The 26,876-nt window shown below is 35.1% G+C and overlaps 1 protein-coding gene across 1 annotated transcript in view; it reads left to right on the forward strand.

Moving 5' to 3' along the window:
- The window catches only part of brinp1 (bone morphogenetic protein/retinoic acid inducible neural-specific 1), a gene marked incomplete at both ends in the record, with an annotated part of 82,538 nt that overhangs the window by 21,825 nt on the left and 33,837 nt on the right, over positions 1-26,876 (forward strand). Inside the window, 2 exons of the mRNA XM_079256600.1 lie at positions 3,493-3,683; positions 16,242-16,411. Coding sequence (XP_079112726.1) covers positions 3,493-3,683; positions 16,242-16,411 — 361 coding nt within the window. The remainder of the gene's footprint in view (positions 1-3,492; positions 3,684-16,241; positions 16,412-26,876) is intronic.

Consider the following 26,876-nt stretch of genomic DNA (forward strand, 5'->3'; position numbering starts at 1 on the left):
AAGGCATAAAGACTAACATCACCAGTGTAAAAGCCAAAAACACTGCCTGCATAATCACACTGCACCCACACACACAGAGCTAACACAAGTAACAGCATAATTAAACAAGCCTATGGATTGAGGTACGCCCGCATCAGCACGATTTGTATCATTAAAAATTACACTTCAACATTGCCTGGCAACGGTTCATAAACCTCACACATGCAGACACTCACATACACACACACTCACTGGTAGTGGGAGATTGATATGGCAGACTCTGCAACATCAGTATCCAATTTTGCACTCAGCAAAAATTATACCCAACAGAAGATAATATTTAAAAAGGTAATAATCTACTGCTATCTGAAATTATAAACAGGCTTTTGAAAAATGATTTATTCTCACTCAGTAAAGGAGACAACAGTCAAAATCATCTTTCAACATTGCGGCTTGATAAGTTTGTCATGACATGAAGTCATTGGACACTACGCATTTTTTAAAATGTGTTTATATGTTGCTGGGGCATGTTTGAAGTGATGGGAATGAGCTGGTTCCTTCCCTTCAATGGAAAATTGTCTGCTGCTCTCAGCTGTATGTGTGCATTGGCACAGAAGGTGTTAGAATGTGACAAGCATGCAATAGATGTGACAATATTAAACATTAGCATGTCCACCTGAAAAAGAAGTGTTTTGTAGTGTTTAAAATATTCAGACCAGATTTCCTGGGTGCTTCACTCTATGTATGTATGTGCTTTGGCAGGAAGAAAAGGCTGTTAGAGTATTAAGTGCTTCTGATGGGAAAAAGAAGAAATTAATACCTGTACATGTTGTATTTTAGACATTAAGAGATTTTTGTATTGTTGATATAGTTATTATTGCTTTTCTTGGTTTATTAACCATTGGTTGCTTTACTCTGCATCAACTTTCATTTATGCACACATACTAAACATGGGTGACTTTTTTGTTTTTGCTCTCACAGGCTAATAAACCATGGTGGCGATTGTTCAAAGTGCTTGTTATCTTGACAAAAGACATTTTGGACATATGGTAAAGAGAATCCAGGGATCCAATCAATCCTGGCTTCAATGATAGATGTTCTAATATCCGCTCCTGTGTAATAGTCACTCATCTCCACCAATATAGGCTGATGATAGCGGTCGCTGGACCTTAGCTAACTCTTCATCTTGCTTCCCTTAATGTGTTCTGAGAACATTATGGGAACACACACACACATACACACACACACACACACACACATTTATATGACATATATATATATATATATATATATATATATATATATATATATATATATATATATATATATATATATATATATATATATATAAATATATATATATATATATATATATATATATATATATTTGTGTGTTTGTGTGTGTGTACAAGAGAGAGCGAGAGAAATCTTACATACACTATGAGCAGTTATCTTAGTTGAGAAGGATGAAAAGAATTATTTTACTTTAGCTGACTGATTGAATCAACAACTAGAAGACAAACAAACAAAGCTCTAATGTGTAGAAATGTAAATGTGTAGGAAACCTGAAGTATTTCATCAGAAAAAAAAATCAAAAGAAAACAGATACGGAAGAAAAATCCCAGTACACAGATCTGCTCAAATCATCATAAAATATATTCTAATTAGGTTAGATGTTTTTGTGTCTCCGTTTTTCTATTTAATCACTTATATGTCTTAGTTATTACACAGAAAATGAAAACGGTCAGAGATCAAATGTGTTAGATAGGAGTTTAATGACAACAATGTTTTATAGTTAAAAAAAATTTAGACTATTTTCATAATGCACTTTTGGTCGAACACTTACTGTAATTGAGCTCATGATTCACACGCTACGAGCATCATTAAAGGGATCAGAATGCAGTATCAATATAGTTTTGATAATGTGAATCATGACCTGCTAGTAATTATGAAATTACTTTAATTTCCATCAATAGACTTTTCAAACCAAAATTGCTTTTCATTCTGTAATGCTGCCGTCCCTTTGTCCCTGTTTTTTAAAGGAAGTTAATAAACATTGCTTAAACTCTGTAAAATCACAGCAGGAACTTTCTTGACATTAACGTGAAACACTGCATCTTGCTATGAGACTGCATTTTTTTGCATACAAAAGTACAAAAGTAACAAACAATTATGAGACTTAATTCAGCTGCAAAGTTATACAAGGTAGAAAATTGGTGAGGCGCTTCAGTCAAGTTACCATCTTCAGTATGACTGGTGAAGAAAATAACTCAGCCAACTTGAAGAGCACACTTTTAAGATTGTTCAGAAACAAACAGTGGTAGGATCTGAAAAATATAGATCCTAGCATAAAGATATTTTATTTTATATATATATATATATATATATATATATATATATATATATATATATATATATATATATATAAACATATATATATATATATATATATATATATAGAGAGAGAGAGAGAGAGAGAGAGAGAGAGACATGTATATAATGTATAACATTCTCTCATATGAATGTTAAAACATTAAAACTTGATTTACTAAAGATATAAAGATATAATTAGTAAGCAAATAATTATTAAATAATCTCTCAGAAAAATGAAAAACCTCACTTAATTGTTTTACTTTTTTTCTTAGTTTTATGTTGTTTCTTTCTTTCTTATCTTTGTTTCTTTCTCCATCCATCCATCCATCCTTTCTTACTTTTACTTTCTTCTTCTTCCTCAGGGAAGGGGCGGGGGGGGGGGTTTCTTATTTATTTATTTTTCCCAAACTCTCAGAGTAACGGCGTTGTCTATAATGTTTGCTTTTGGAAATGCTTTTTTGATGCGTGTCTCAGTGGGTACTGAAGCAAACATCATGAACATTCACACAAATATTTTGCTGCATCATTTTCACATTCCAACACTATAAAATAAATCTTTAACTGCATCCCCAAACAACTAGAGCAGGACCAGATACATTTTATGTAGTGGTGCTTTTTGTTAATGTGCAGAAATGCTGTTTTTATTTTTTTGTTGTTGTTTCTTCTCTATTTTCTGTCCAGCAATCAAAAAGGCATCATATACAGAAAATATTCCTGATGATTTTTTTTTTTTTTGTTAAAAGCCCTCTGTTACAGAGAATGGTAGTAGAACGATGGTGAAATTATGAGCGATTTGTGTAGTAATTTCTAACTAAATACAATGCCAAAACTGACTCCTAAAAAGTGCTTTAACTTGGACACCTGTTTTAATTTGTGCAGTTACTATGCATTTTTAAAAATCTGGGTACCTAATTACAACTTAGAGCTGCTTAATATACTGTTAAAACACCACACTCTCTTGCATTATTCCTGAGCTATACCTCTGTGTGAACCACCGAAAGTGTAGCTTCTCAAAAATACATTTGTTGAGACTTAGTCCCTGTAATTAACTTGCTGTTATAGTAATTAATACTGTTTTATGGTTATATCTTGAGTGACTAGGTATCATTGTGAACAGTTGTTTTTCTTGCAATTCATCAGGGAATTTGCACGTTGGAAGGTGAGGAACACTGCAATTGAGAGAAGGGACCTCATCCGGAACCCCGTGCCACTCATGCCTGAGTTCCAGCGGAGCGTACGCTTGCTGGGCCGCAGACCCACAACTCAGCAGTTCATCGACACTATTATTAAGAAATATGGGACCCACATTCTCATCTCAGCCACACTGGGAGGTAAGAGAAGCTAACTTGTTTCATTTATGCGCTTCCACGCTTGATTACCAGTTTTTTCACACTGATTTGAATTCTGTGTACACATGGCTTGCGCTTTGCTTTTCATCAAGTCGATGAAATATTTCATGAGCGTAGCTGGGCAAGCTTCTTTCAGAAACAAATTTATTTTGGACGCATATAAGACTAGAAATTGTGTCTGAGGACATAAGATAACATGAAACTGCTAATTCAGTTTCACTACTACAATATGAAATTTAAGAAAAACGTCTAAAAACATATTAACCCACCAAAACATTCACAAGGGTAATGAAAAAAAAAGAAAATTTGTCATCAGTAAAAATAAATATAGTCAGAAAATTCAAATTCGGTTTTTAATGATCCTGTAAATGTTTCCATGTTCCAAGGCCTTTGGTATAATAATACCATCTCTCTCTCTCTCTCGCTATCACACACACGAAACATATCTCTGTTTGAATGTGGCAAATAAAACCCCATGATTTGTTATTATTCAAAGGTCAAAAGTTTAATCTGGACTTAAAAGATGTAATATCTGTCGTTGATTACTAGCACAACACTGACCATTGACAGCAGTGATCATCCATCTGCTCTGAAGACAGTAGACTTTACATCAAGATAGCAGTCTCCACTCTCCCCATGTTATCTCAACTCAATATTTTATAAATAAATAAATGAATGATTAAATTAAACCATAAATATTCAAATCATGTTTTTGTTTTTTTTTGTTTTTTTTTTGTTTTATCACCACAGGTGCTTACTTAATATTTATCACATCCCAATCAATAACCCTGTAAACTAACAAACAATTGCCTTTGATGGATGTTTTTATCTATTGGATGTTCTCTAGAAAAAAAAAAAAAAGTTGCACTGAAATTGTTTTTTTCTCGTATTGTTTATCTTATCTCAAGCTCTGAGAAATGCATGAAGGCAGCTCATCGTGATCTTTTTTTTTTTTTTATCCAATCACATTTAAACAATGTAATTAGTAAGATAACACACTCCGTTTCTTAAATTTGCTATTATATAATTTTATGCGTGCTTGCCAAGAAATTCAGTGTTGTGTAGTGCTCAGACTTGTAATCTCATAACTGAGGCGTCTGAGAAAAATTCACGATACATTATTTTGTGTAAATATTGTGTAAAATATAGTGTGTGTAGAACTCCCGATTTGCTGAAGATACTTTCTAGGCAAGATATTTAATACTTATGTATTAAAAGTTATTTGAAGAAGATAATTGAGATCATTTATAAACAAACAAACAAAATAAAACACCATGTTTTAAAATAAAAAGCTCTCAAAAAATGCTCCAGAATTCCAGTTTTGAGCTTTTATATCCATTCTACCACATTCCCACAGGACCACAACCTTACTAGTGAAAACCCCACAATTTTTCAGCATAAATTTTATTTATTTATTATTTACTTACTCACTAACTTACCTACTTACTCATTTATTTATTTCTTTGATAGGTACCCAAGTAATCGATCTAAAAGATTAGCAGGTTAGACATCATGGGTGTGCAGCAGCCAATATTCTTTGTACTGCCGAGAAAATGTAAAACACTCTAAATTACTATTTTGTCTCTCAATTTCCCAAATACCTACCAGGCTTAACAACAACAGAGGATCTGTGATGCCAAGAAACAATCTTTAGATTCTAAACAGATTAAAAGGCTGCCTTGAAAACTTCTCATTAGTTGACCTTTGTGGGGATTTATACTGAAGAAAGGATTGTTATTGGATCTTGATGTTGCTTCAAAAAGAAGAGAATAGACAGTTAGTACTCACTTTTACTTGGCACCACAAAGAAATGTTTTGACAGAACCCTTGCTATTACAAATCATTGCTGAGGGAAGCATTAAATGCTTTCTTTTCTCCAAATACGCTGTGTCTGTCAATGGCCAAGTGAGCATTTTTACCATACATGGTTTTATTTAGTTGTCTTCTTTCTTTCAATTCTAAAGCCAATTTAGGCATTTTCTTTTCCTTTCTTTCTGAATAATATTGAAAAACCATGAGGTGGTAAGGCAAAATTGAGAATATTTCAGGGTAAAATCTGAGGTTTTACATGCACCACGGGGTTTAAATTGGAGCATAAGTTTTAAAAACAGACTGAAAGGATCACAGTGTCATTTTTCAACCACAGCCTCCTTTTTAATCTTCTTGTATTGCACATCCTTTTGTGTTTCCTGTCTCTATTTACATTTAACCTCTGGCTCATCCTCTCTGACTGAGTTGTTGCTATGTTTTATTTAACCTTGAGACCTTTTGTTTCAAGTTATGAGTCAGGACGCTTTTATCTCAATCTCACAATTGCCCATTAAGGAAAACAGCGGTATGAACCAAAAAAGTGCAAGCAATACTAGTGATTAAGTAAGAAGTAAAGGCTAAGTCTACCTTTAGCCACACATCTTAAGAGTCATTTGAGACCTAAAGGTGAGTAATTAAGACTCAAGAACTTGATTAGAAGACCTTCCACCTTTCTCTCTTTCTTTCTTTCTTTCTTACAATCTTTACCTATGGAGCAGTGCTTCCTTTGCCCCCACCCTATGTACCAAATGCCAACGTTAGAGTCATACATTGTCGACTTATGTAACACAGTTAGAATTGTCTTTCATCTTGTTTCGGTTATGACCTTAAATCAAAAGAAAAATAAAATATATGAAATAATAAAAACATTAAAATCATCCATTTATGGCAGAATATACAGCAGGTACTCTGAGTCACACCTCAGTCTGACTGCACTGCCAGTGGTGTGTCCTCCATCAACAAGATAGCTTTAAGTGCTAAGATTTTGCTGTGAACAAGAATGGTTGAATTGAGGATAGCCAAATCTTGAGAAAGGGCAAGACTTTATTTTTAGTGAGAAGCCATGTGGTCAGTCTCATGTGATGTAAGACTAGGCTCATACCACCACCTGAAAGAAGGAAGGGGGGCAGAGTATCAAAGAGAAAGGGTATAGTGGTACAAGCCAAGTACACAGAGTGACAGAGAGAGGCGCAGACACAAAATTAAATACGTTTGCTCAGGGGAAGATTGGAGAAAGAAGTTAATTTAAAACTTGATACTGTTTGGACTTTGGCCTTTATTTGTGTTTCTTCAACTATAGCTGTCTATGTATGTATGTCTGATTAAAATATCAGCCACTGCATATGTGTTATAATGAAAAGAGGCAAAAAATCTTTGAAAACCGCCAAACTTTACATGTTAACACAATAGCCCAAAGGGGACAAACCAAACATTAGTTCTCAAAAGGGTGTCATATTGTCCAACAGGCAGCAAAATCTCAATACAAAACCAAAAGCTGGCAAGAAGACCCTTCACGCCACTCACTGGTCTGATCGTTACATTGACTCTTTAGGTAAGTTAATTTATTTTTGATGGTTGCTTTAATACGTTTTAAATACTGCCTGGCCAGAAGAAATGTTTCCACACGGATTTAATGAAGCAAACAGGTACAAGCCTCAGACTGGATGAGTACTGCATGGGTGATTATCTTTCAATTGGTAAGAAATTTTTTAACCCCAAATGATTCAATGAGTAGCTTTTTGTTTCTCAAACAATGGTGTTGAAAGACATAATAACTGTTTGTGGAAAAGATGTTGGTCTGTTCAAAAAATAGGGTCAAATCATTTGCATGCATCAAACTAACAAAACATCTGGGGCAGTCAAGAAACTGTTCAAATGGTCCATTGAGCTATTAAAAACTAGAAGGATAGTGGGAAAAATACTTTTTTCTAGGAAGAAATGTGGTTGTTAAAATACTGGATGACTGTGATCTGCGGTCACTTAAATGTTTTGTAAAATCAAATGAAGGAAAATAAAAAAACAAAACAGTAGAACTGAGGACTAACTGTCACCCATAACAGCCCAGGGTGACATAAATGATACATATGTTTCTGAGACATTTGGTATCATTTTTATGGTCAAAACTTTGCTCAAAATCCTCTTCAACATAATCTGATTTTTTTGTCTTTTGCTCCTTTATGGAAACCAGAAAGCAACAAAATGATAAGAATTTCAATATATCACATAAATAGTAAATATCCATAAAACAATTTGTTAGCATTTTGTTAAAGAGAAAAATTACCTCATCATGACCTCAATTAGGACCTGTCTTACTATGTTTTCAAGGATTGGGTCTTTAAGGGTTAATAGTAAAAGAAAGGTCCTTTCCACATGTTTAATGTAAAGGAAACTCGAGGGATTGAGACTGAACAGCCATAAGAAGAGCAAAAATGACCAGAGAAAATCGTTTCAATTTGCCTGCGAGCAGAAAGACCGTCCTCTGGAGCAATGGAAGACGGTCCTGTGGTCTGATGAGTCCAGATTTTTACTCTGCTCCTGAGATATGGGAACATCAGGGCAAGAAGAGAGGCAGATTAAATGATAAAGCCATTATGCCAAGTGCCTGCTGTACAAGCCGGTGGCGCAGTCTGTGATCTAGGGTTGCTACGATTGGCCAGGTCTAGGTTCAGCAAGATAATTTACCCAAAGAATGAGGTCAGCTGACTTCTTGAGCAGACTGAATAAGCAAGTTATTCTATCAATAGATTTTTTTTCTTTCCTGATAGCAAGATGATGCAAGGATTCATGAGGCTCAAATTGTGAAAGGGGGGGTTCACATCACTTTTACCCATGGACTGGCCACCACAAACTCCAGAGCTTAACCCAATGAAGAATCTTTAGAATGTGCTGCAGATGGTTTTGTCCAGTAGTTGGACTTAATCAATACACGATCTTGCTGAAAAGTAATGCAACACTGCCTGGGTGGAAAAAAAAAAAAAAGTTACATGAGCTTATTAAAAATAGTGCCACAGGAAATGTTGACATAATCAAAGCTAAACACAGTCCAATGAAATATCAGAGCATAATAGAGCAACTATTTTTTTTTTTTTTTTTATTATTATTATACACAAGCAGTGTATAATAAAACTTAAATGTATTCGTAAATCAAAAGCAGGCATTTTTACAGTTTGGTGTTATTGAAATTCTGCTCTTTTCAGGAACAGACGGTACTTGAAAAAAGCCTACTAATTGCTTAAGCAACAAACACAAAAATAGAGATCTCAATACAAAACGGCTCTTTTGCCATCAACTGCCTCCTAATTAGAACCATATCCATTATAAGGGCAAAACATGCCACTTGAGTAAATTGAATTGAAAGCTATTTGAAATTTAAATGTTTGGCATTACCACACAGGACAGCTTCATGTGATCTTGCAATTTGTATCTGAGACGGTTTACTCAAGGACTTTAGTGACATGAATTACTAAATATAATATTTTCATCCCTGGTTGCAAAATGATTTCCAAATAGGAGATGAGATACCAGATAGATAGATAGATAGATAGATAGATAGATAGATAGATAGATAGATAGATAGATAGATAGATAGATAGATAGATAGATAGATAGATAGATAGATAGATAGATAGATAGATAGATAGATAGATAGATAGAATTGGACAGTGTTTTGTATGAAAAAAAAAACAAAAAACAAAAAAAACAAAAACAAAGGAGCAGTCAGGCAGATTGGATGAGCTTTTAGCTTTATTATCTGCCTGGAAACTTGCTACTTTCTGCTTCTGTAAAAATGCATTATCCTGAATCTGGGCAGCCCCAGTTTGTTAAACCAGTTTGTACTGGTGCATGGCTTGATGTCTTTGGGAAGCATAATCTGCCCTCAGTGTCCTCAGCAAGATACCCTTACTGACCATATTAGGTGCCAGCATGGGGGAATGGTGAATGAAATTTTATGCTATTATTCCCATTCCTGTTATTACATCATCAAAATTATTATTATTTTTTTTAATTTTGCAATACATATTTTAACCTTATCGTAATTTTATTATCACAAGATAATGGATATCTTATAATAATTTATTTTTGTTTAGGGTAAGGGGCACCTATGTAAAAAATATGATCTTGGCTAAGTACTGCTGAGAATCTTTTCATGGTCACTTTATGAAATGTCAAGGATAAAGGTCAAGGTTTGCAGACTTTTATTCATGTCCCAAATTTTGTTTGACTGCGAACTCTGTGAACTGTGCATCAGTGAAGCTTCACAATTCCTGTTCTGCTGCAACTCAAAGATTCTTGTTTGCCCCAAAAACCAATCCAACCATCATGACAGTATTCCAGTTCTGTTGACACCAGAGACTGGTTTTTGCACATCCATCACTGAAAGTAAATTCACCCTTTCATAAATATGTGATAGTGTGCTGCACTTGATATGTTTGAACCAAAACAGCATCACATCACTGTTGTTGTTGTTATTTTTATTGAAAACAAACAGAACAAGCTCTTGAGTATTAAAGCATACTCCATATTTATTTCAGCTAAGTGCAGTTTCCATTTCTATTACAAAGAGTTTGAAGCGCTACCTGCAATGTCAACCTTGTGATTCATGGGCTGTATGAAAAAAAAAAAAAGAAGTGGACACAACATTGTGGACACAACAATAAAACATTTTACATAATGCTTCGTATTGCTTGTGATGTTTAATGAGTGTAAAGTTAGGGCCAAGGACAGCAGCTTTCTTCTTTATCGTGATTATTTTATTTTAAAATGACTTGATTTCACATATGAAAGCATTTATGAAATTAGTTATTTCATAAATGCTTCCACACAACATGGCATGAACCTGCTCGATTCATATGCAAACTAAATCATAATATTAATAACAAATAAAAAGTCAGGCTCTTTGAAAGGAGACTTTGATTTAACAAGCCTTTAACTTTGTTTAAATGTTGACTTACTGTGTCATTTGAAGAACTTTGATAAAATTATTAGTGCTGGTTTGCAATTTATCCTAAACATTTCAACTTTCTCCTACCTAAAGTTTAGTTTCTGGTACACAGCGTTGCTTTAAATGAGACATCAAGCGCAAAATATTTCAAATGTAGTGTTTGTGTGAAACCTGGGTGCACGCTGCATGTGGGATACATGAAGCTGTTATGGGGCCAGTGCTTCTCAGACCTAACAATGAGGTTGTTCAAGTAAGTTCTGAAGATTTAAAATTTGCCTGCAGCCACTGAGGACAATGCAGTATATGTATACCAACACAGTTTGAATATTTCTTTGTACTGGCATTCACATGGTGAAGGAGTCACTGGACATCCAAGATTGTATATAAATGCTAGGGGAGGTTATTGCTTTTGGAAGTGTGAAGGACAGATTTGCATTTAGCTAAAGCTGTAAGGAAAATATTTTTCCACATCTGTCACCTTCTCTTCCTCAATCAGTTTTCCACTTCAACTGAATGAGCTGCTGCTTTGCCTTGAATTCCCTTAGTGGGTGTTTACAGAAATGCTTGGGATTGGAGTTAAGTGAGAAAACAGAGATACTCCTTAAAGTCTGAAAGAGTTTACTGAACAGTGTAATTTCTGGAAATATTTATTTCATATTGTACTGCTAAACAGGGCTACAATTAGACCCCCGCTCCAAGCACTTACTAAATGGCAGCTACTGTGATTGCAATTGAAAATTATGAACCGATGCCAAATGATGGCATAATCGTTATACTACACAGCATTATTAGTTTAAATTTTACCAGGGTTGGAACATATTAAAGAATTTGCTGGATGCATTGCTTTTGCAATATGTAATTTTCAAGAGATTCAATGTATTCCCCATGAGCTCCAACCAATATTTCATCTCCAATTTCTACCTGAAAACTAGATGATAATTGCTCTGAGATCTCTTTTCACACATCACAACAACACAAAGGCAAGAATGCAAATTGGTTCAATTATTTAGCTATTTTGTTTTGTAATAATTTCAAAGAGAGGCTCCATTGTGAACCGTGGATGTATTTATTTAAAGCCAATATTGTCATATAATCCTTAAATGCATAAGTAGATAATTGAGATACCAAAACAGAAAAAAAACAAAACAACAAAAGATATAAAAATATATGAGCAACTGCATACTGTATTGTATGGGTGAGGAAAAAAAAAAATCAATGAATAAATGTTGCATAGATACTTATGTGCACATTCTGTTCAAGTACTCTGGCATTAAGTAATGACTTATTTAAAGCATCTTAGCAGTTGTGACAACAATAGTTCTTCTAGGAAATGATCCTAAAAGCTTGGTACACTATTTGTTTGGAAGGTTATTAATTCTTCACATCATAATTTCAACTGTTGAGCATGTTTTTGTCCCGTTTATCTGCCTGTCTGTTTGTAAGCAACTTTGCTCAAGACTTTTCATGATTTTTTTTTTCTGAGAATAGGTCTTGGTCTGACTTAACGCTCTGTTATATTTTTGGAATAATTTTGAAGGAAACATGGACACAGGAACTTTTAAAAGGATTCTTCACAATATGGGTGGAAATTCATTGCTTGACAACAGTCTACACTTCACAAGTGCTTTTTTTTGTTGTCCATTTCCCCCCAGATTTCAATTAAAACATCCCTGAGCATTCTTCGTAGCTTATGTTTTGGGTCTTTAGAGTTTTTGTTTGGAATTCAAAAGTTTAGTGTTTGATCCTTCCAGATTATTTTGTTTATGAGGGTCATTTGTGTGTTTTTTCCTGAGGGGTTAAATCAGGAATATGTTGTAAATTTTATTCCCATTTCTTCATAACAATAAATGTCTGAATGGTAGAAAGTGGTTCTAAAAGTGATTTCTAGTTCTCAGACAAGGTAACTAATGGTCTCTTAGCTATATGTTTTGATTCTGACTTAGACATGGACACAGAATGCATCTTTTACACGGACAGTTTAGCTTCAGAGTTTTACAATATTGGTCTCTGGACAAGACTAAGGTTATTTTTATCAACTACAAATGTGAACTGATTTACCACCAGAGTCTGTAGCGTCTCAGATGTGACGTGCTGTGCAGCATACATCTGATTCAGAGAGCCCACCTCCTCTGAAGACAGTCCACTCCATGAGCAGCAACCTTTCAGTAGCTGATCTGGATCAACTAAAGAATTTGGAAACAGCACACAGCCTTGCAGGCCACTCAGGCATGTTGTTTGCATGTTTGTTTCTAAACAAAGGTGAAGGTGTCAGAAATTATATATTCTTATTCAACTGAGACAGGGTAAATGTAGGAAGTGGCCAACCACTGCAGGGACAAAACTGCTTATACGAGTGTACATGATGAATATACAGTAACAGTAGATGTAGAACGGATAAAATGTGAAATTCATACGCTTGCAAGTTAACTAATCGCAAGTTAACTCAGGACACCCATGTAATTAAATTCGATCACATCTTTTTTCGTGACAAACAGCCTACAATCATATATCAGAAGTCCATGGACAATTCTCTCAATTTCAGCTGACAGCTTTTACTGTGAAACCTTGAACTGGCATGCATGTGTGTCTTTCTCACTCATGTCTTTTTAATTTGCATAGGCATAAAGAGTATGAAGTAAGGGAATAAAAGAAGATCATGGACCACTAACAGAAGCAGGAAACAATAGTGGCCAGTTGCTAGTGTCATATCTAAGGACCATATTTCATTATGTAAATGGCGTATTTCACATATAAAGCAATTAAATGACCAAGTCTGAATGCTTTTGTTATGCACCATATATTGGCAAAAATCCTCATTGACACTGGGTGGACTGTAACCCACAAAGCTGGTTATGTGAGCTGTGTCACTGGAATGTTTTAACCTCAGTAAACATTTGCACTTTCTATATTACATTACATGACGGTAAAGGTTGCTCTCCACTGAAGCTTGTTGCAAATTAGTCATGTATTTAGAGTGTGTGTGTGTTTAATCCATCTGAATAAAAAGTTATTTTACCAATATAATCTACTCAGCAAATATTTTTTTAAAAACACACAAAAGAAAAATAGAAAAGGTGCATAAAATACTAAATGCAGGATGCATCTAGTCAATTTCATACCATCAACATCTGTTGTGGTGGTACATCCACATAGTTTATGAAATGCCCTCTTGTCTCCAACTGGCATGTCTTTTTATATTTATCATATCAGACAAACTGCTTTAATGTTTTACATAAAACAACTCACAATGTGTGTGTCATTTATGCTAAATGGAGCACTCTTAGTCATGCTAATACTTTAAAACGACATTAGGACATTATCTTAGTCACTGACCTCAATAACTTTGTTGTATGTACACACACCACATATATAAATATATATATATACATACATACATATATATATATATATATATATATATATATATATATATATATATATATATATATATATATATATATATATATATATATAATATGCAGGAACATTGCTGAGGTCAGTGACTGCAAGGTGTCATGAATAAGTATATGTAAATAAGATGGTTGCTGAAACTACTTTAATTACAGCTACACATGTATAAACATACCTTCACAGTGATACTAAAAAATATTTTAAAATCCCCTTTGAGCTGTAAACACATAAACTCTGCATGAACTGATTCATTCTGGCAGAGTGCCAGTAAGGTGCCTTGTAATAATGTGGCTCATTGTATTACTTACAGAAAGGTGCACACTTTTTTCTTTTTTTCTTGAGTTATTCAGGTAAGTGGCAGAAGTAACTACAAAATGGTTTTGTTCAAAAGACCTCCATGCCATGCTAAGTTAAATTTGATAAAAAATAGAGCTCAAATCCTTGATATAGAGGCATTATTTGAATGCAGTGGTGTAAGTCAAGTGTGTATAAGTAACTTTTCTAACCCCTGAGGGAGAGAGAGCATGGCTGCATCAGAGAATGGGCCCTTGTCTCCTCACTGGTTGTGCTCTAACCAGGCATGAGACATCAGTTCTGACTCTTATTTGCCTCTGGTCATGGTGACCAGCAGTTAAATGACCAATTCCAATGCATCACTTGGAACCAAATAACCATTCACAGCACTGAAATAGCTCTATTACATGCTATTGAAAAAAGATCCAAGCACATTACTTTTCTTCATTGTAATATAATGGAAAATTTGTGTAAACTTTCACTAAGTTGCTGTTTGCTTCTTATGCCTCTGTTTTTGTTGGTTGTTCAGGAAGATGGAGGGCTATTGTAATGCTTAGCTTTTCATAGTATGTCAACAATCAAGCATATGACTATCAGATAAGATTTTGTGGTTATGTAGTGTTCTGTAAATATTCAACCCATTTGCTAATTATATTCCCAGTCCAACAAACACTTACTAAAAGATCAATGGCTCTCTTTAATCTCACCCTTCTTTTATTACCTGAAAACAGTTAAACTTAACAGAGAGTGCATAAAAATATATAAATGTGGCGACGCAGAATGTGAACTGTCTTTTTTCTGACCTCTCCATTTCTAATTCTGTGCACAGGTTTTCATTTATAGATATACATTAGAACAATGTAGATTTTTATTCTGTGTGCAGCAGTATAGTCTCTTTTTTTTATATTCACAGTCATTATGTGACCTCATTTTAGTGGCTGTGATCTTAAATTCACATTATATTAGAGGTGAGAACTCAGTGTTCCCCTGAGCAAATAAGTGAGGATTTCAAGTTGACCCAAACAGCCATGATGGTAGAGTCTACCTCCAGCAATGATGACTCATTCTGATAATGCTATTTAATTTTGTTTCAGTTATGTGGAACTGTCAGTGAGGAACTGTCACCGTCTTTTTTTGATTAATGCCTATTTTAAAATAATTGAAACAATCAAAAATGTTCTCTCTCTTTGTGTCTATGGTATAAAAGCACATTTGATACAAATCTATGAAACTAAAAGAAAAAAAAATCATCTTATTTAGATTAAAAACTAATTGAAGTGAAATAAATAACTTTGCACATCTACAGTTAATATCACAACATGTGGGTCAGTTATTTGATATATCCATGCACATGAGTAATTTTGGACATCTGAGTAAAAGGGAGTCAGTAACTATGGTGATCTAGGGACATATCAGACAATGCCACAGAGCAGATATACACATGAAGTTCTGAGACAAGCTGAATAAGCTACATGTTGCTATAACACCACATGCAGCAGACCCTCCACCTTGGTTTTTCTAATTTTCTTTCCAATAATTAGATATCTGCTATTTGTAATGCTACTTTCTGCTTGTGTGTCTGCACTCTATTTGTCTTTTCCCTCATAGGGTAATTGGAAAAAAAAATACTCACTCAGATTTCATTCAGTATATTTGTTCTCTGCTGGATAATATTCCTGTGGTACTGAGGAGCAAATTCTATATCACTAGACCTCTCTTGGAAATAATGCCATCCCAATAGGGGTAAATCCAGGGACATTTCTGGGGACGTTGCCAGCTGGGGATAAAGTAGCAAATATGGAGACCGTTCCTGGAAAACTGGGGCATCCTGTTTCTCAAACTAAAACTGACTTCCTTGGCATTTAGACCTCCGACTTATCTATTATGCTAAGAGCTGTATTGGCAGCATAGATAAGTCTGAATTGCAATATTTATATTGTGCCCTCTGACATTATATTACTTCTTTAATTGAGACTCTAACTTAACCTTCTTATTAAAATTTCAGAGATATGCATGAACACTCCTGATAATGTAATGATAATGTTGCTATACGTTTTTTTTTTTCCCTTCTTTTTCATCCATAGGTGAGGAGGCACTGACTATGTACCTAGCCAAAAACAAGCTGGACAGGAAGCTTGCCAACGCCACTCAGAATGTGGAGGCTCTTCACCAGCTGGCCTCATCCTACTTCATTGACCGTGATGGCACGATGAGGAAGCTGCATGAGATCCAGATATCCACCAATGCCATCAAGGTTAGTGTAGTTTACACATCCACATCCAGACACACATTTGTTTGCACCTGTTAGTAGGGCTGTGGATGTGATGACTGAAAGACTTGATTTTATGTGATGTGCTTTGTTATGTGCATTAGGTAAAGAGTTGGGTTACATAAACAGACTTCATTTTAAAATGTATATTACCATCATTACAGGCATTTAATAATCCTACTATTTTACTTCATTAAATAGGTTTAATTCTTTGATTTTTAATGTAAAGTACATAAAGGAAACAGTAGACACTTAGTGCCATCTATACTCACTGTTCTAAATTACAATAAAGTCACTCAAAACTCTAAGAACATTTTGAGGAGAAAAGACAAATTTCATTAATTGTGATGTTTTGCCACTTGTCTCCTTAGAATTCTTTGTGGTTGTGCCACTTGCACTGTTTTTAATGAAAGGAGGCAGTCAGTAGAAAATGAGCTGTCAGGAGAATGGAAACACAGTGTACAGTCCTTCACATGTCATTTTAACACCTTACCTTCACCTCAGTCAGCAACAGATGATGTGATACAGATAAACGTATGTGAACACTTCTCATAAAATGTGTTCTGATTACAGATTATAAACATTCATTCATTCATTCATTTTCCGAACCGCTTATTCCAATTCAGGGTCGCGGGGAAGCTGGAGCCTATCCCAGCTGGCTTTGGGCGACAGGCAGGGTACACCCTGGACAGCTCGCCAGTCCATCGCAGGGCCACACAGAGAGACGAACAACCACACTCACACTCACTCCTAGGGGCAATTTAGAGTGACCAATTAACCTATCATGCATGTCTTTGGATGGTGGGAGGAAGCTGGAGTACCTGGAGAGAACCCACGCATACACGGGGAGAACATGCAAACTCCACACAGAAAGGCCACTGACCAAACCAGCCAAGGATCGAACCAGCGACCTTCTTGCTGTGAGGCCACACTGCGCCACCGTGCAGCCGCCAGATTATAAACAACTTTAAGATATTTCATAGTAATAAGAGTTGAGATTGTTAAATAGGGGAAATGAATAAAAGTTTGTTTATAAAAGAGTATTAACAGAAAGCTGAAAAAAAACTGCCTGTCCACTACGGTCACATGATGTTGATATGTTCAGGGAAACTACAGATACAAAAGCTGAGAAATCTAAATCTAAATCTGGGGCTGTGGAATAGTAAAACCAAATAGGTCAGAGTTTGGGAAAATACCTCCCTTGTGACCACATTTCAGTAATTAACCCCAGCAGTCATTTTTGCTTTACTTATGAAGTTTGGAAAAGTTAAAGTTTTGGTCAGAAGCAAATGAAAAGAAAATGATTTTATGAATGATTGTTATTAATAATAATGATCAATGTTCGCACTAAGTGTGAACTCTGAACAATAAGAAATCTATCCATCGTGATGCCAGTCAGTAGCTTCAGGACGTCTGTGTAAAAATCTCATATCTTTTACTATGTTGGGTTTTCTTAGCCAGAAGTGCTGTTCAAAAGATTGATTCAAGTGAGAGAGCTTTATAGTTGTCCATTATGGAGTGGCCATAACACTCATCTGTCACTCAATGTGGCCCTGCTATTAATAATGCATAACTTCAAATTATCATATAATTTAGAAGTTTTATATAAAAAGTCCCACTTTAAGTTCTCCACTAAATGTCTTATAAAGACCAGAACCAATTTTTTTTTTTTTTTTTTTACCAGGCATGGTTATTTCTGCTATAAAGTTATGTCCATTAGGATTAACACACTCTGGGCAAGTTAAGGAACCGTTTATACAGCTTTCAGTTTGGCTTCATTTTGTCATTTTCCTTTTTCTTTGCTTTTCTTTTCTTTTTTTTTCCTTTTACAAGAGATTTTCAACTTATTTCTATTATTTATTTTTTTTACAAAAAAGATATGTAGTCTTTCCGAAATTCAGTAGATATATCATTTTACTTAAGTGCATCAAACAAATAAACTGGATTTCCAACCAGGTGTCACAACAAAACATAAAACAATCGTGGAAACATCGTGATAACATTCTGATTCATGAATGTAACCTTGATTTCAGCTTCTTTGTGCTATACTGAACGTGAAACATGTTTTCACAACATTTTGTGACTCAAACACATTTTGACTGTCACATAATATTTAAAAGAGCAAAAATGTTGACAACGGGAATCTGAAAGGGTGGCATGATGGTGACACACTATAAATAAATTACATTAAAGTTAACATGAATATACTGAACCGCTTCTGGAATACATTGTTCTATTTCGAAGCAGACTTGATTATAAGGTTGACATGGTTTGGCATGTAGATTAGACTTTTTGCACACAAACGAGTCTCTGACGTCTTCTTTTCTCTCCTTTCTTCATTTACCCTGGTAATGATAATATTAAGATGTACTTTTAGGGAATTACAGCTTTTGTGTGTGAAAAAACTGACAATGTGATATCCTTATGAACTTCATAAATGGCCTTACTCAACAGTACATAAAAACGGAACTGACAATAAAGCTGTAAACATGTTTTTTTTCTTTTGCCAAATGCAAACAAAAACAAACAAACAAAAAAATTAGTCAAATTATTACACAGATAGTTAGAAATTCTCATCCAGGAAAGCTGCAGGTGGATTTCTATTATCTCTCCCTAGTCGAATGTCACATACTCTGAGTGAGTTAGTTGGTGTTAATTTCAAGCCCTGCTGGTCATAATTATTTAGACATGTCTGTTTCCATGCCTCCACAATCACACAATTCATATTTGAATGAATGAATAAAAAATAAAAAAGGCAAAGAAAACAAGCTGCACCATGGAGATACTGGAGTGCCTCCAGCTTATAGAGACTACTTTCTTAGCTTAGAGTTTTATTCCTTTATTGAACACACCCACACCAGATATTACCATTAAAAAGTCATTGACTGATTTAAATAAATGTCTTCTCTATAATTAACAAAACAAAACCACAATCAGCTGCTCCATCCTACTAATGTTTCATTCTCCTGGACTACAGGCACTCCATGAACTGAATAAGGGGAATTTACATTGATAAAGTCGTTTTTTTTTTTCTTCCCTCCTTGATTTCCTTATACATAAAAAGCCTTAAAAAGCTTTACCAAAGAAATTTTAACTTCCACTTTCACATTCCTGCACTCGTATTTGTGACAATGACTTAATTATACTGCTGGATGTTGCTGCTATGCTTTTTACATTATTTAATTTATTACCTTTTATTTTGCTTTGACTTGATGGTGTTGAAATTCTTCATAACATGCAGATTCCAACACAGCTTTTACCCTGCACCTGTGCTTGCACATCTGTGCTGAAATCACCAGTACATATTCCCCGTACCCCACTAAGACTCCACAGCCCTGTCTTCATTCAAAGAGCACCTTCCCAGCTTTTTGTTGTTGTGAGTGACAAGTGGATTAAGCAGCTTTGACAGATGAGACTTCAGGTAGCAGGAAGTCAAGCATGACAAAATTAAGCAGACCTGACAGTGGCTGCTGCTGAGTCAGTTTCTCGGGAAAGCAATGCATGGGATGTTGAGAAGCCAGTGTCTATACAGCACACGTGCTTTTACACACATGCCGCTGCAAGTGGACTGCATGGCTGCTTATCAAAACTGATGGAACTAAACCACATGTGAAGCAGCCAGGCTTTGAACTTAGAAAAGGGAATGGATTGTGATTAAGCAGGTTACCGAGTTAGTAAACGTCAGATAACCTTTATCTCACATATCGCTGCTTACAGTTAACTGAAATACATACATGCTTTGCTGTTCTATGAGGATAAGATTTAAGGTCTGTTAAACTAAAAGAAACAAAAAAAAAAAAAGATGTGTCTGCAAAATGCATGAAGGAAATTATGTAGAGCTGCAATGGTTGCACACTCGCACTGTTTGTTTGAAACAAAATGCGCCAGTAACATAAAAGGCTGCAGCTCTTCCCGGTACAAGGTTTGATGTCCATTAAGTTGTCTCACATTACATTGAGTCTGGGCTTTTATACATATTGTGTCTTTTGAGTGTAATAATGTAATGGTCAACTGTACCACTGGGACTCTATCACCCCCCAGGTTGCGTTTGTTTAATTGCTTTTGGGAAACATGATCAATATAGTAAACAATAGGCACCTTTACTTTTATCCATTATCACATTATTTTTGAAACCCTTTTGTGAGCATATTTAACAAAATCACTACAACTTTGTAGCTATGTGTAACCAACTGGAAGCTTATACAATTGATTAAGCTATCAGTTTGATTTAATAATTATTCAGTAATTATTAAATGGATATTTAAGAACACCAAAATACATGAAGTGAACTGTTTAAAAACAAAATAGATAAAATGACCAGAGTCCACCAGCTAAAGTTTTATTTTTGTTTTTTTTTATTTTTAGCATAAATATGTTTAAAACGCTTTGGTTTAAATTTTTAGATAATGTTTCCTTAAGTTGCCACAGTTCATCACGCAGAAAGCAAACTAAAGTTTATTTTCTCATTGAAGTGCTTTTGTGAATTGGGATCATATTAATTTCACCAAACAGACCAGGTCCCAGTCTAATTTGAAAAAGGAGATGTGAAAAGTGATTAATACTTAGTTCAGGAATCCAGTATCCCTGTGGCTTTTTTTTTTTTCTTTTTTTTTTTGAATACCCATTTATATTAGCTATGATTTGATTTATAGACAACTACTGTTTTCTTTTTTTTTTTTTTTTTGTTTTTTTATTCTGAAAGACGGTGCAAAATCCAGGTCACATTCTTTCCAAAGAAAGCTGCTGCATGTTTACAGCAGTAAAATATTTCAATGCTATGGCTGTTGTAGATAACAATTACCTTGGGGGATGATTAATATTGAAAATGTTTAAAATAGTATTACATCATTTGAAAGATATATAATGAATATGTAAAATGCATAAATTCCAGTTCTCCAGTCACGTTTGCAGCAGACAGACTATGATCATATTGCGCCGTGGAGGCAAAGTCCATCAGAAAGTATGGCTCAACAAACACACAGAGCAAGAGTTGTGCTCCTCCAGTATTGATTTAGTATTGCTGTGAGACCTGATGTGAACATGTGTCAATACTGCTGAAATTTTCAGACTTTTCCTGTCTTATCAAGCTTTGAAAGCAGGTCAGAAATTTGTGGTGAAACTTGTGAACATTTGACATCTGAATTATTCATTACCTTGTTAGTCACGGTGAGCTCATTTAGTGTTGTTTTACTTTATTTTTAACAAGAGGCAAATTAATAGAGATTATTCTTACACTTAGATGCATTTGATGATGCAGAGAAATTAATAAGCAAATGTATTCAGATAGATCAATGCAAACCCGACCGTGCAATGACTAAAACTGCTGAGCATTAGTTTATACCACTGAGTACACTGACATATGAATGTTTTCCTTCATCAAATAGCTTTAAGTTGGGTTAAATACATAGTTATATTAACTATTTATAAATATAAACCCAAGGCAAGTATGAAGTAGATACGATGTATAATCCAGAGTTGTGGCCGGAGGGAACTTTTATAAGGCGTTATTATGAGCCTCGTAAAGGTGTCGTGGGCGCTAACGCCACTGCTGCTGCCTCTGGAGCAATGCGTGCACCAAATGTTGAAGCAAACAATGATTAATTCCCGCTATGGATATAAGAATCATATCTTACAACTGTCGTGGCCTGCGCTTAACTCAGAGCGCGGATGATAAAGCTCGCCGGATTGTTGTCGATCAGTTGTTTGAACGCTGTGATATTCTGTGCCTCCAAGAAACATTTCTTGCCACGCAGGATCTTAATGGATTAAATTCTGTTCATGGCAGTTTCCTTGGGGCTGGAGAGTCTTCCACCGACCTTAGCCTTGGTATTAAAAGGGGAAGAATTCCTGGTGGTGTCGCAATTTTATGGAATAAGCGACTGGATTCACTGATTGACATTATTAGACTTAATGTTGACTGGTGTATCGCTATTCGTGTGACACAGGCAAGCAAAGAATTTGTTATATTAAATGTGTATGCTCCTTATGAATGCAGTCAAAATGAAGAAGAGTATTTAAATAAGCTTGGTTGTATTAGTTCTTTTATTGATAATGAAAAGTCTACCATTGTCTATGTAATCGGGGATTTGAATGCAAATATTCTGGACCATAATTCTGCCTTTGGTAAACATTTGGCCCATTTTTGCACAGATAGTAACCTAATTTTGTCAAGTAAAGTACTATTACCTGCTCAGAGCTATTCATACATAAGTGAAGCATGGCATAGTACCTCATGGCTGGACCATTGTATCTCTACTGCTGACGCTCATGCTGCTCTGGCAGACATGAGGATTCTATATATGTCCACTGCTGATCACATACCAATGTACATGTCTGTCAGAATTGATTATATCCCTGACACATTTCTGTCTGTTGGTGGTGAAAGAGAATACTTGGACTGGTCTGCCCTCTCAACAGAAGACCTTAGCCATTATTATGTTCTCACTGATGATCTATTGAGTAACATCACATTGCCAAGGGAGGCTGTTGTGTGTAAAAATTATAACTGTACTAATTCCAAGCATAGGGCTGACATCTCATCTATGTATTCTGACATTATCAGTGTACTAATTAATGCAAGTAAGCCATATTATAAATACAAAAAGAGAAGTAAAACAAAGCCTGGATGGAGCACTCATGTGGCTATGTATCAAGCTGAAGCCCGTGATGCTACATATTCCTGGGCTATGGCTGGTAAACCAAGACAAGGGCCGATATATGAACTCAAAAAGAAGGCAAATGCAAAATATAAATATGCTGTTAGGTTTATATGTAAAAACGAGCAAACAATGAAAGCTGATTCTCTGGCTAAAAAACTTTTGAACAATGATGGTAAAGCTTTTTGGAAGGAAGTGAAATTTCTCAATAACTGTAAACCATGTCTTCCTCATACTGTAGATGGAATTACTGGGCAAAATCTGATAGTTGATCTTTGGCGTCATCACTATTGTTCTCTCTTCAATTGTGTTCCTAGTGACTTGTATTGTGTGGAGCATGTTGATTATGTTGAAACGATCACATCTCATGAAGTGTATCAAGCTATTAATAACTTGTTAGATAATAAATCCACTGGAGTAGATCAGATCTCTGCTGAACATCTCAAACTTGCCAGTGGGAGGTTGGCTCCTCTTCTTTCTTTATGTTTCACTGCATTTGTTGTTCATGGGTTTATCCCTAACCCCATGATGACAGTTCTTCTAGTGCCTGTGATAAAAGATAAAGCTGGAAAAGTGGGTAGTTCAACTAACTATAGACCCATTGCACTTGCCAATATATTGTCCAAAGTTGTGGAACGTATCTTTTTGACTAGGATTCAAAAATGTATTACTGCTACAGACAATCAGTTTGGCTTTAAAGCTAACCATGGCACGGATATGTGTATTTTCTCCTTGAAAGAATTGCTGAGTACTTATAGAAAGAAAAACTCAACAGTCTTTACGTGCTTTCTGGACGCCTCTAAGGCTTTTGATCGTGTAAATCATAGAAAACTGTTTACAAAACTGTATCAGGCAGATGTGCCTAAGTATCTCATCAGATGCCTTTCTTACTGGTACGCCCATCAGACCATGCAGGTTAAATGGGACTCCTGTGTATCTGCTCCCTTTAATGTCTGTAATGGTGTAAGACAGGGCAGTATTTTATCTCCTGCTCTTTTTAATTTTTATATGAATGACCTGTCTAATCAGTTGAGTATGTGCAGAACTGGATGTATGGTTGGAGGTGCTTTAATTAATCACCTCATGTACGCTGATGACCTGGTGGTGCTCAGCCCTAGCTCAGCCGGACTCCAGCAGTTGCTGAATGTGTGTTCTGTGTATGGAGAACAACATGATATACAATACAAACCCTGCTAAAAGTGTCATCATGTTTTGTCGAACTAAGGAGGACAAGACATTAAAGTTCCCTGTCTTTACATTGTCTGGGGCTACTGTAAAAGAATGTGATACTGTCAAATACCTCGGTCACATCATAACAGACTGTCTGTCGGATGATGAGGACATGTATCGCCAGTGCCGGCTTCTATATGCTCAAGCAAACATTCTTGTTCGAAAATTCTCCTGTTGCTCTGTAGAGGTGAAACTGACTCTGTTTAAAGCATTTTGTTCATCTCTGTACACGGCACATCTTTGGGTGAGCTATAAAAAGGCCAGCTATAAAAGACTTGTGGTGGCATACAATGATGCACTGAGGCTTTTCCTAAAAAAGCCAAGATGGACCAGCGCTAGTGACCTTTTTGTGTCTAGCCGGGTAAATACTTTGCCTGCTATCCTGAGGAATTTGATGTTCAAATTCATAAATCGTTTGAATGACTCTGTTAATAATGTGATTTTGTATTGTTCCAGTCCTGTATACAGTGATGTTAGATACTCATCTGTGTTTTGGAAGCACTGGTATGACTGCCTCTTAAAAGTTTAGAGGTCTTTAGTTGTCTGTGTATTTGTTTTTAGTTTCTTAGAGTGGACCATGAGTCTGTAATAAAGTTTAAATAAAAATAAATAAATAAAAATAAAATAAAATATGAGGCATGTTGAGCAGTCAGGTCATGTAACCACATGAGAGCAATAAGCCATTTTGTTATCCGTTGACAGTTCGAAAGTCAGTGTTTGTTATTGTTGGAGAAACTGATCAGTGCACTGGTTAGCTTTGCATCTGTCAGTGGAGCATTGTTACTGAACAATATACATGATCTGTACAGCTACCAACCATATTACAAAACACCTTGCGTATGTTAGCAATATGAGGATAAATGAATAAAAACAGACTTGTTTTGTCACAACTATCTTCTTTTAAACCTCAATTATTGATGATTTTGTAAGTAACTTCTCTGACGGTTGCTCTTGAAAATTGCTCAAAGAATAAATGTCAGCTTTCCAAAATGAGCCACTGTTCCAACTTTTGACAAACATGAGTAAATAAAAAGGTCTTATGCCATGAAAATAAATATATATATATATATATTGATTTTTTTTTTTTTTTTTTGCTTGTCATATCCTACTGATCTTTCATCCGGTGGATTGGTGAAAAATCAAAAGCAAACACAAATTACAGCTCAGCCACTTGTTCTGTCTCTACTCCAGTGCGTAGCCTGTGCTGTACTGCGAGCAATAAGACTCAGCAAAGAATGACTTTAAACCTTGTTTAGCAATAGACAGCTATTGAATGTGATCCTCAAGAGAATAGAGGCTGTAATTTAAGAATGGAGGGATATTTTGAGGATATCAGTGACAAGCTGGAGGATGTCTCCTCTCTAACAAAATGTCCCCAATGATTTTCAGCCAAGGTTGCATTTTCCCATATATATTCTTCCTGTAATCAAAATTATAGCATTATCCCTTGAAAGAAAATGAGAAACAGCTGTGTTCCATGAATATATTAAATAAGAAGATAATCAGCTTTTATAAGTAAAAACTCTCACACATTTGGTGGCAGATGTGCCAGATAAATATATTCAAATAAAAAAGAACTAGATTATAATGAGCAAATTTAAAATAAAAATTCATTTGAAATATATAAGTTGAGTGAGGGAATGTATGTTTCCAAATCAGCATTTTTTTAAACCAAACGTTTGATGGAATTATATGACATTATATTAAGTCAAATGTTAACCAATTGCTATATTAAGCAAGTTATATGTGAATAATCATCCTATAATGATAAAATAATAATAATCTGGAATAAAGTATCTATCTATCTATCTATCTATCTATCTATCTATCTATCTATCTATCTAATTGTCATTAGCAGACCACTAATGAGGCAGCAAAACAGTAAGCAAACATCATGGCAACCAGCAAGGTGTATATCGATCTGTTGTTTATGACATCAGACATCTGTGAAGGCTCTTATACAATGATGATGATTATCGGACTCCTACAGGTTAAACATGCTGTGCAAGCTAAAATTAATGGAATCCAAGACAAACAAACCAAAAAAAAAAAAAAAAAAAAAAAAAAAAAAAAAAAGGAAAAAACAGAAAAAGAAAACAGATTTTTATAACATGATAAAAATCTATAAGAGCCAGAGAGTTAAATGGGAAAAGTGCCGTAAACACCAGGATAGTGTGTGCTCTCTTTGCAGAATACATTGCTTTCTTTTGCCTGACCTTGAATAAACTTCTGACTCATTCATCTTTGATTAGGTTCACCAAAACCAAGACTTATCTCATATGTTCTCTCAGTATTTTCCCCAGAATCTCTGTAGCTGTGCATTGGAGATGTTGTTTTTGAGGCTGCGAACACAGTTAATTTGGCCATGCAGATAGAAACTGCATGTGAAAAAAAAAAAAAAAAAGATTTATTCAGGGAATATAATTTAGTCTCAATGGGCTTTTTTTTTTTTGTTTTTGTTTTTGTTTTTTTGTTTTTTTTTTAGCATTTCTAGCCCTTACCAAGAGACATGTTTTTGTTTTTAAACCAAGCACAAAAATATAACTAATTATAAATGTAAATGT

Source organism: Telmatherina bonti (genome assembly GCF_933228915.1).
Source record: "Telmatherina bonti genome assembly, chromosome: 17".
In the NCBI taxonomy this organism is placed as follows: Eukaryota; Metazoa; Chordata; class Actinopteri; order Atheriniformes; family Telmatherinidae; genus Telmatherina; species Telmatherina bonti.